Raw genomic sequence first — 11415 nt, 5'->3', positions numbered from 1 at the left:
TAGCACCAGGCAGACCTTCAAACGGCCGGGATAATTACTCCAGGAGCCAAAGGCTATGATCTCTTGCTGCATTGTTGACGGTTTGAGGAGTGGAGGTGGAAGTTTGGTCCCTGAATCTGGGGTATCGCCCAAGACACATCAGGGACGACGACCCTGTCACGTTCAATAACCACCAAGGCCTTATTAGGTAGAAGGGTGCTGGGCCAAAACTTGGGACCCGAGCAATGCTTGCCGTCTTCAATATCTACTGTACATAGAACAGGCGCATGCACCGTGGTCTTGACGAATCCCAATAAACACACCCAGCGTAAGAAAGTCATTAAGGTAGAAATCCTGTCATCTGTGAAGCGAAGATCCAAGGGAAGCAAGAAGCAAACGGTTTCAGGTGGAACAAGTGTTGTATTGACCAGGCTCGCGCGTCTTCTCCCGTCCCGAAAGCTGGAGGATCGGCCAAAGCGAAGAAATTAAATGATTAGGAACACCTTGATGTCTCGAGACACCTGAAATGACCACACACCTGCGGGAAATAGAATCCTCGTGCCTGTCCGACACTCTCGAGACCACACAAGCAATAACAAAAGGATCCGACGCTGCAAGCGTGGCCATGTCGTCAAATTAAAGACCCCAGAGACCAATGCAAAAACACCATTATTAACCCCAAAGACCTCCCACTCCCGCTTCACTACCCAACCGCTTTTCCGTCGTCATGAATTACCGAGTACTGCAAAGGGAGAAATCGTACGTTCGTGACTTATCGGATTCGCGACAGGAGGTGATCCGCTTAGAGGAGGAAAGCAGCGAGACCGAGGAGACCAGCAAGGCCAGCACCGGACATGGCGACCTTGTTGGCACCGGAAGCTGGGACGATGGAGGCGGAGGCGGAGGGGGAGGGCTTGACGGTGGCGCTGATGGTTCCAGCAGGGGCGGAGGTGGATGGGGCAGCGGGAACAGCGGGGGTGGTGCTGTTAACGTAGACAGGGGCAGCAGGGGCAGAGGTTGGGACAGCGCTGTGACCAATTAGCTTAAGACAGTGTTCTCGCATCGGGGTTAATACCAGGTGTTGCAGTACACTGAGCTGGTGGTGTAGACTGGCTTGCTGATGGTGCAGGGGCAGTTGGTGATGGTCAGAGTGGTGGACTGTTAGTTACGTTAGCTTGCAACTTCACGAGGGAAATGTGGCGGATAAGAGATCTCGACGTGACAGGAAGATTGGCTCGGCCACAACCCATCGCGTTGCGCGATCGCATTTGCACCCCCAACCCGTTATAGGTCTCTTACCTCAGTGATGGTGTAGGTCTGGCCGTTGTAGGTCAACTGAGTGGCCTCGGGGCAGACGGTGGTCAAAGCAGTGACGACCTCGGTGGTGTAGGTGACATTGCTGAAGGCAGAGACGGAGGCTGCAAGAGCGAGGACGGAGGCGATCTTGAATTGCATCTTGACGGTGTTGTTTGGTATTAATTACTTTAAAGTAACTGAACGTGTGAGAGAGGACTGGGGTATCTGGATTGATTTGACTTTCGTGATGAACGAATGTAAGTGACTAAAAAGTCGGTCGGCGTGGGATGGCAGAACGAGAGTGTGGGTGAGGAAGGAAGAAGATGGAGATGGGACGGGGCGAGAAGTTCTTTATACGGCGGCAACACGAGGACGCAGGATTTAGCGTGGAGCTTACTCAGGTACGGCCCGACTAGGACTAGCGTGACCGGGGGTGGGGCCAGGAAAGGCAAGAGAGGGCCAGAGGGGGGGAATAAGCGAAGGCAGGCGAGGGCAAGCGGCGATTGGACGAGGCACGGCCCTGTCAATAGTACGGAGAGGGGGGGGCCACAGGGTGCAGGACCGCAGATTGACGGCGGGCTCCGTAGAAGGGGTCTCTGCGTCTAAGGGTGCATTGTCCGCCGTACAGGGGACTTATTGATACTGGACTCCCGTGTATGGCTGCGACGGTCGGGCAGTTCTGCGTCCGCGCTGGATGGCGGGGCTACGATGCGGCATGAATCGCATGCTGATCGGGATGGGGAGGGGAAGTTAAACCTTTACCTACGCATTGATGACCACCGCTGCGCTGCGTCTTTGTATGTAGCTCTGCACTGCCCGGAGCCATAGGGACCTGAGGGGGGGACAGCGAAGGAGCGCGGGGACCAGAGTGAGTGCCTAAGGCCTCCAACCCAATATCCAGTTTCCAAGGCGGCTTGCCGTCCCTCATTAAACACCTCAGCCGTTCGATGCCAAGTTCCAATCCAAGGGATCTACTCCGTATCTCCTATCGCTCCTCTCGTGATTCCTTGGCCTAGACCACGCTTCTTTGTTTCCGTATAGAGGATAGACACGGTACAGAATAATACGTATCGACGGCGCATGAAGATACGAAGCGATAAGTGAACCTTACCCGTCCCTCTCTGCAACGTTTCTCGTATATGACATGGGTCAGCATCTTCCCCCATAATCCCAATGCCCGTATACACCCCCAGAAGCAGCTGTCATGCCCTCCTCATCCTGCCATTCGGGCGAATGACCAGCGACTCACGCGCCCAGGACTCGAAAGGCGCACCCGCCACGCATTTTCTTCCCTTGGCACATTGCTGATCCTTCCTTCGACCAGACAGAAGATGTTTCTCTCGAGGCAAGACACGGTACAGCGCAACGATACAAGAGTTGGGACTTGGAAACCGGCTCAGGCGACTCGAGCGTAACAGTAATCCCACCACTAGCTGCAACCTTACCAGGCATATTCCCTACTCTGTTCAGAGTATCTAACCGCCATGATCCATGATCCATGATCCATGATCTTATCCCTCTGGAGTCTGGAGTCTGGATGCTCTTCAATAGGATCGATGCTGACAGCCTGGACTCTTCTCTCTTCCCCCAGCAGCCTAGCAGGTTTCTACGGGTCCATACGGAGGTAGATTCGATTCGCAAGGGATTCGCAAGGCCGTTGATCTCCCGACTAGCAAGAACATCGGGATTTGGCGGTGGAGTCGATAATTTCCCCATGTGGCCGGCGAGTGGATCTCATGCAATTTCCCAGCTGCTGCTCTACCGTCCACTACTATGAATCTGGTCGCCCGACTACTGCGAGAGCCAGAAATTAGAGATCTCGGCTCTTCCGTCCGTTCGGCGCTTTTCACCCGCCTGTTCTAACAATAGATTTTTCACTTTGTTATTGCCACTCCCAATAAATAATAACAAAATCCCTTCCGATATAACGAGGGGCCTGGCCTCTCAGTGGTCGTCGCTACTAGCATCTGATAGTTCAGGTTGTTGTTGTTGTTCTTCCTGCGCGAGCCTCGTGACCCCTTTCGATTCTCCAACCCCTCCGCATATTGAACCCCCGCCATTCGAATCCGTCTCGCAGAGTCGCGTATCCCCTTTCTACTCTTCTTCACCTCTTACTCAGCTTCAATACCATTCCTTCCAGTCTTCATGGTAGTTTCCGAGACATCACAACCGCCGATCGGAAAATAGTTGGGGAGCTACATGTCTCGGACCGGAGCAAAAGCTTGCGACACCATACTATAATTATACTGACTGAAGAGAATCCAAATTAGCACTAAGCTGAAAGACTAGACCTTGAAATATCTCTTCTCCACGGTATTCTATGAGCGGATCCGACTGCCTCGACAGCTCTCAGGACTCGAGTTTAGAGAATACCTCTTCGTCAGAGTCAAAGGCAAGTTGACTCGCTGCCCAAACGTATACGCGTCGACTCGATTCTTGGTATGCCAAGGGCATTCTGAAACCATTGCCAACCGCATAGCGATTGGATAGTTGTGGGTTGGCTTAGCTGTCTGATTTGAAGTCCATGGTAGTTCCCCACTACTCGGACCCCAATCATCTTGGATAATACAGATCGCTCGAGCAGTGTTCTGCAACCCATTGCGGACGGTCTGCGAGAGAAGTACCGATAAGTTTCAAAATCCTTTTCAGTCCTGTAGCTACCGTCCTCGTGTTGTGATGACCTGGTTGATCAGAACGTCGTACTCCATATAGAAGACTTTGAGCAATGAGAAGTCGTGCAATGCGAGCAGCTGATGCCTTGACATTCCCTTCTAGCCCTTGGAATATACTCTTCAGTTGACCGAGTTCTTGGCTCTGCTGAACTATTACCGTTGACCTTATGAGATCCATGTCCTCCCTCTTGTTTGTCCTTTCCTCCATGGTCATCGAATCCCTGCGCTCGTAGAATTCGATGCCCTGTCTAGAAGCTTCTCCATGGGATTCTCTCTGTTATTTGGCTTTAGCAGAGAGGGTTGGAGTCCATCATCCATCATTCTCCAGTATTTTCCTAGCAGACTTTTGGCATGCACAATAATGCTGACCCGCATCTTCAAAGGAAGTCAATCCAGAATGACAAAGCGGAGGCTTTGCAGAGTCACAAGAGTGAGGGCCGAGAAGGGAAAAAGAATAAGGGACGAGGTTGTTAAATGGAAAGGATCACTCTGCGAGGTAGGTAGTCTACCCAGCCCTACGGGAAGGTCAGGTACCTGTCGTGCCTTACCTTACCTTATTTCTAGCTATTGACTAACTTCAATCGAGCTTAGCTTATTCATGTGGCCATTTCACGGCACCGCCACTGTCTGGATGATAAGGTAGATACCGTGGAATGAAATCATTGCTTTTCCTTACAGCGAGATAGATAAGGTAAGAAGATACTGGACACCTCCTCAATCGTTCGTCGCCGCTGAGAAGCAGACTTTACGTCATTCGGTGAACGATCAGAGCCGATTTCCCTGATAGAACGCTGTCACCGGGTCGCAAAATATTTAATCCGGGATCACTCCGGGGCGCCAGGCCTGTTCGGCAGCCTCCCGTACGAAACCATTTGCGGGGTCTGAGAAGGAAACAGATGGATATCGACGAGGCCCGAAAACGCTATCACCAGCAACTTAATATACGTTTCACATTGCTAATAGATGGACTACGTCGCAGGCATACGCAGCAACAATGGTTTGTCCGGAGGTGAAATCCCGGCCTCGATGTCACCGGATCCCGATCCACAAGTCCGAAAAGGGGCTAGGAAACTTTCGGCCGGAGTTCGGGTACGAATAATCCGGAGAACTGGAGGTTGGGGTCGACTGTGGAGCTTCAACCGAGGAAATGCGGGGGCGGCCTCCAATCGTCACTGGTCTGCACCAACCCCAGAGGCCAAATAACAAAGCTCTCATGGAATCATTCGGCTTCCAAACGGTTAATGCAATCATCCTGTCCATATCCTATTTAAAGCCCAGATTCCGGCTGAATTGGTTTTCTTCATCGGATCTTTCTATACCCTTCTGCGCTACTGTTGTGTTCAGCCTTGCATATTGAGAGCAGCGTCGTCTTAAGCGTTACATTGGCTAGGCATTCCAATCCTGTGCGGGGTGACTTACCCGAGGTACAAACGGTTATTGAACGCGGAAACCCTATTGGCATATAACTTGAACGAGAGAGCTTCCGTGGTAATACCTCCCGGGAGGCACAAGAGGTGTACCAATACACACACTCACCCACAAGCGCCTTAGAACATACCTACCTCAAGATGGCTCCCCATCTTCAAGACGAAGTCCAGCATCATTCCCTCACCGACCCCGAATCGTTCTGGACGCAACAGGCGTCTCACCTCCACTGGCACCAGAAGCCCAGCAAGGCACTCTCAAGAACCACCAAATCATTGAAATCGGGGGTTACCCATGATCACTGGGAATGGTTCCCAGGTGGTGAAATCTCGACATGTTATAACTGCGTGGACAGACATGTCTTGGCGGGTCATGGAGACCAGGATGCCATCATATGGGATAGCCCTGTGACAAACACAAAGGAGAGATACACATATAAGAAGCTGTTGAGCGAGGTGGAAACATTTGCTGGCGTTTTGAGGGAGGAGGGAGTCAAGAAAGGAGATGTGGTGATCATTTACAGTAGGTCAGGCCTCTTACAGTGGGGCATTATGCTGACGCTTTTCCTCCAGTGCCCATGATCCCCGCAGCTCTCATCGCTATGCTCGCCATCTCCCGACTCGGTGCTATACATGCGGTAGTATTTGGCGGATTCGCTTCAGTTTCCCTGGCCCAACGTATCGAGGCCTCAAAGCCAGTTGCCATTCTCACAGCTTCGTGTGGGATTGACGGCTCAAAACCCCCCATCCCATACAAATCCTTCATTACGGAAGCTATCAGTCTGTCAACCCACAAGCCAAAGAAGACCATTATTTGGCAACGCGAGCAGTTGCGCTGGGACGCTGTCGATAAGGCGAATGGCGAAAGAAACTGGCAGCGCCTGGTCAAAAGCGCCACTGCCAGAGGGTTGAAAGCCGATTGCGTACCTGTCAAGTCCAGCGATCCAGTCTACATTATCTACACCTCAGGAACCACCGGATTGCCAAAGGGAGTTTTACGAGAGGCTGGTGGTCATGCAGTTGGACTTAATCTGTCCATCAGCTATCTCTTTGGCATTCGTGGTCCAGGCGACGTTATGTTCTGTACATCAGATATCGGATGGGTGGTTGGCCATTCATATATCGTATATGCACCTTTGCTGGCTGGGGCTGCGACTGTCCTGTTCGAAGGAAAACCTGTAGGTACACCAAACGCAAGCACCTTCTGGCGCATCATCGAAGAGTACAAGGTCAACACATTGTCTACTGCGCCGACAGCCCTGAGGGCAATCCGGCGGGATGATCCAGACAACAAAATGTTTAAGCAGGTCGGTGCACGTGGGGGGCTAAAAAGTCTCAGGGCACTCTTCTTGGCCGGCGAACGATCAGAGCCGAGTATTGTCACCATGTATCAAGAACTCCTTAGGGAATATGCGGCAGACGGGGCCAATGTCATTGATAATTGGTGGTCTTCCGAATCTGGGTCGCCTATATCTGGAATCGCCTTGGTTCCTCATGCTGGAAAGGACCGCAAGACAACAATCAGGGGGGCCAAGACCCTGGCCATCAAGCCGGGAAGTGCTGGAAAGGCTATGCCCGGTTTCGATGTGCGGGTAGTGGATGATTCGGGGAACGAGGTCAAGAGGGGTAGCATGGGTAACATCGTCCTAGCCATACCATTGGCACCCACGGGCTTCCGAACTCTGTGGCATGACGAGGAGAGATTCTACAACGGTTATATGAAGAGATTCCGCGGCCGATGGATAGATACTGGAGATTCAGGCATGATTGATGAGGAGGGCTACATCTCCATCATGTCCAGATCTGACGACATTATCAATGTGGCTGCCCATAGATTCAGCACTGGTAAGTTCCATCCAAAGATACATTTTATCTCTTATACTAACCAAATATCTACGCAGGCGCAATCGAGCAGGCCATTTCTTCCCACCCGCAAATCGCAGAATGCTGCGTAGTAGGCATCCCTGACGGTAAGGGTCCCCAGAGGAATTTCTCCATCTCCAGCCTTCACCAGACCAATGACTAACCTCCCTCCCCCCTCCACACAGCCCTCAAAGGCCACCTCCCCTTCGCCTTCGTCACCCTCTCCACCGCCAACCACCCGCCCTCCGCCATCCCCTCTTCCCAGTTCTTCGCCGAAGTACAGCATCTCGTACGCACGCAGATCGGCGCCATCGCGTCCCTCGGCGGCATGATCCAAGGCAAAGGCATGATCCCCAAGACGCGGTCCGGCAAGACGCTGCGCCGCGTGCTGCGCGAGCTGCTCGAGAACGCCGTGCACGCCGACTTCGCCAAGCCCGTTCAGGTCCCCGCCACCGTCGAGGATCCGCACGTCGTCGACGTCGCGAGGGAGAAGATCATGTCGTATTTTAAGGAGAAGGGTGCGGACCTACATAAAGCGACTGAGATGAGAGCGAAGCTTTGATTTGATGTGTGTGTGCCATCTATCTTTTTTTGAGCATTTAGAAGAGCGAGAGCGAGAATAATGAACATGAACAATTGTTGATTCTGAAAAGGCTTGGATAATACCTCATGTGACAAGATAATATCAAAAATCAAGAAATCAAGACAAAGAACTTAAACCAAGTCAGGAAATCATATAACTACCTTAACTTACCTCTGATTTCATAATCTTAAAAGCCCCCATCTGCGATTTATTTTTGCTTTGTCCTGCGGATCATTTTTGGAAACTGGGTGGTTGGTTATACTCGCGCATAATCCCCCTTCCCTCCCCCCCTTTTTTTCTATGGCTCCCTGTTAGCTCCCCCCTTTCCAACTCCTTCTTTCAGACAATGAAATTTCTTCTTCCATCTTTCTTTTCTATTTATAGATCTCTAGGTGTGTTGTATAAAGATACCTATTCACATTAAGGAATCTACGAACCAACCTACCTACTTCAATTTCATTGTCTTTTCCCCTATATATAGAAAGCTTTCACCTCAACGAGTAACATAGTGAAATAAATCCGACACCTGTCTAATATCATTCATTCATTACCTATTAATCAAGCCCTTAGAATGTAGGTAGCAGGCAATGCACTACTAGAGATATTATCCAATTATTACCGATTAACTAACTAAGGTACCCGTTCATTACTACGATTAATTAATGCTTCAGCTTCTCAGTCATGTCAGCCCGCCATCGAGGTCCGAATGTCCTCATTGCCCACACGACCGAGAAGGCCGTTATCCAACCGACGATGCTTAGGATCGTGAAGAGCCAGCCGTTACCGATGGCGTTGATGATGGGTTGGGCGACGACGCCTGCTACGCAACTGAAGATATTCCGCACGAAGTTGTTTACCGCCACTCCACTACTGCTGCGCTTGGAAAGGAACTCCGTGAGCCTGCACCCAAATTGTTAGCACCAGATATAACGTCTTGGCTCCAGAAGAGCGGGCGTCAAAGGACTGGAGCATATTTTGCCCTGGGGATACCTACATGGTGGTTGCAGCCCCAAAAATTATCATGCTTCCTAAGCCGAAGAAGAAATTCGCTATCAATGGAACAATCCAAAATACTCCCTTGTCCGATGCCCATCCATACCAAAGCAGGGCACCCGGAAATATTATGGCTGCCAACAAGGTATTCTCCCCCATTCTGTCTTCAGGCAAAAGGATCAACTTCCCAGACTCATCATAGCGGCCAGCAGCACGTGCCTTCCGGTGCATAATCACATCTGTCCATCTCCCGCCAAAGATAGATGCCACAACATAGCCAAGAGAGCTTGGAATATACATAAGACCAACTATGATTACCTTAAAGTTATATGGCGGCTCGGCAAAGGTCTTCTGAATTGATATGTTGAGCATGTACAGGGACCCGAAAGTGACGCTGGCGAGGAAAACCGTGGTGAGAACTGCTGGGAAGCGGAGATAGCCAAGGACACTCAGAGGGTCAATGATACAGCGTTTGAAGACGGCGGTAGCTTTCTTGGTCTTTTGCTGAACGGATTGTCGAGTTGTAGTTCTGGTCATGTTGAGTGTACCATCCGTCTTTTCCTCTGCTAGCTGTTGCGTTTGAGCAACAGAGACCCGTTTTGCAAGAGTCTCGGGAAGACAAAAGATTAATATAACAAGCAATACTCCTCCGTATATAGCCTGAAACCATTGAGTGCTACGCCAGCCCCACGCTTGAGACAGCGCACCGCCGATGATTGGGGCCAACAGGGGGCCAAGTAGAGGGCCGAGATAGAAGATTCCCATGGCACGACCCCGTTCCTTGGATTCCCAGACGTCGGCAATGGTACCTGCACCTACAGCTTGAACAGAAGCAGCTGCTCCGCCCCCAAGTATTCGCATAACAATCAGCATGCCTATCGAGGTGGAGACAGCGGCTACAATATTCCATAGTGTAAACAAGGCGAAGGAGACCAGATAGATAGTCCGTCTACCTAGCGTTTCGGAAAAGGATGACCACCAGAGAGGGAAGATGGACATGCTAAGCATGTACATAGCCACTGACAGATTCGTGATCGTCGCTGTAGTATTGAAGTCTCGTGCAATTTGAGGAAGCGAAGCTATACCATAATTCTTAGCCATCCGATCGTCCTAGGTCTAGGTAATTTTGTTTTTAACGCAAGAGGAGTTAATTCCCCACTCTAACTAAGTCGAATATCAAATACTCACGAAAGAAGATGGCACTGCCCAAAGGGGCCGCAGCGGCGGCCAGTGCAACTATGAAAGTGATGAGCCATTTCGTGCCATCCGCATAATCATACGGCCGTTCAACCTCTGGGATTATAGATAGTATTCCCAGCAACCCCCTGCGCTGTGGTCGCGGTACTATAGCGAGTGTGCGGACTGAGGATGACTTTGATTTTGAACGTTGAAGATGCTCTTCTGGCATGGGTACTGGCTCTATTGAATCATCTGAGAATTTGGAATCCTTCGATGCACCGTCTGCCCCCTCCTTCGATTCATCGTCCGCGACTGTTGACACTCCTGGATGCAGAACTGGGCCATCCAAATCTTGAGGAACATTTTGGCTGACCTCTGGATCTGCCTTTTCTGGATCAGGTACCATTCTGCTAATTTGGGGTTTGTTGCGGTGAGCGATACCGGGGAGCAAAGCGGGGGTGGTATAGAGAAATAATTAGATATATCGAGAGTTGTCCGTAATCATTTTGGGAAGAAAGCAAGACAGGTGGAATATCTAGACTTGGAAGCTAGATGGACAAGAAAAAAGACTATTATAAAGAAGGAGAAGCACCGACAAAGAAGTATGGCGTTCAAAGGAAGAAGATTTACGAGATCCCACTCTACCCAGGTACTCAATGAGGTAGGCGGGTTCGCTGATCAGCAGCTACAGTATCAAACAAGCATTAAAGAACAGTAATTGCGGGAAGCAGCCCTGTAACGCTAAGATCTCTGGCTCCTGACACTCGTCCTGGGTCTCCACTTGTTCCCCAGGTCTGGCCGAGCGAATCGATTGAGGAGCCTCTTCCCTCCCACTTCTGCTGAAGAGCAGCGCGAGCCGTTGTGCTGTAATAACTTTGGCTGTTTGGCATCACACAAGCCATGATCCTGCACGGCAAATCGGCACGCAACCTTGTATTGAAAGTTTGAAGCTTGATCGTTGACAGGCCCTGGCAAAAGCCTGGACAAGGGGAGGGCTCGGAGGGGGGAGAAGCGGGAATAATAAGGCTCCAGCTAAATCGAGGCCACCTAGTAGCTAAATCGAGGCCCTTAACCTTTTTAGGAAGTTTTCGGCTATGCATCTGTTACGCTCACTCCCTAGTAGTGATTTGTATAGTAGCGTAAGCAAAGAAGATGTAAACAAACAATTATCTCTTAATTCTATAAGGCTTAAAAATAAAGCTATTCTTAGATTAGTTATTAAACTCAAACTCCGCCTCTTCTTTAACGTCCTTAGTTTCCCCTGTCTCTAACGCTGTTACGTCCCCTTCTATCACGTTAGTAGTAGCTATAGTAGAGTCTACTATAGAATCTGTCTAATAAACAGATACTATACCCCGTATATACATTCTTTCTAGCCGAGTACCTAGCTTATACAGATCTATATACCTATCCGCTAGCCTCTATA

The 11415-nt window shown here is 50.4% G+C and overlaps 3 protein-coding genes across 3 annotated transcripts; 1 reads left to right on the top strand and 2 right to left on the bottom strand.

Moving 5' to 3' along the window:
• Window positions 1–721: 721 nt before the first annotated feature.
• On the bottom strand, window positions 722–1434 carry M430DRAFT_111822 (hypothetical protein; the record flags this gene model as incomplete). Its single annotated transcript, XM_024861452.1, has 3 exons — window positions 722–1007; window positions 1055–1137; window positions 1279–1434. 3 exons carry the CDS (start codon window positions 1432–1434, stop codon window positions 782–784), a joined length of 465 nt encoding a protein of 154 aa, XP_024724778.1. The 3' UTR covers window positions 722–781.
• Window positions 1435–5515: 4081 nt separating this feature from the next.
• Window positions 5516–7796, top strand: M430DRAFT_23719 (hypothetical protein; the record flags this gene model as incomplete). The annotated part of the gene is made up of 4 exons (XM_024864954.1): window positions 5516–5894; window positions 5945–7216; window positions 7273–7341; window positions 7420–7796. 4 exons carry the CDS (start codon window positions 5516–5518, stop codon window positions 7794–7796), a joined length of 2097 nt encoding a protein of 698 aa, XP_024724777.1.
• A 680-nt stretch (window positions 7797–8476) lies between these two features.
• M430DRAFT_23718 (hypothetical protein) lies at window positions 8477–10395 on the bottom strand (the record flags this gene model as incomplete). The annotated part of the gene is made up of 3 exons (XM_024864953.1): window positions 8477–8717; window positions 8812–9889; window positions 9999–10395. The coding sequence occupies 3 exons, from the start codon at window positions 10393–10395 to the stop codon at window positions 8477–8479; spliced, it is 1716 nt and encodes a 571-aa protein (XP_024724776.1).
• Between the last annotated feature and the right edge of the window lie 1020 nt (window positions 10396–11415).

The sequence above is a fragment of the Amorphotheca resinae genome (assembly GCF_003019875.1).
Source record: "Amorphotheca resinae ATCC 22711 unplaced genomic scaffold M430scaffold_1, whole genome shotgun sequence".
NCBI classification, from domain to species: domain Eukaryota; kingdom Fungi; phylum Ascomycota; class Leotiomycetes; order Helotiales; family Amorphothecaceae; genus Amorphotheca; species Amorphotheca resinae.
The sequence above is the reverse complement of the archived record's forward strand: the minus strand, read 5'-3'. Positions and strand labels throughout refer to the sequence as shown.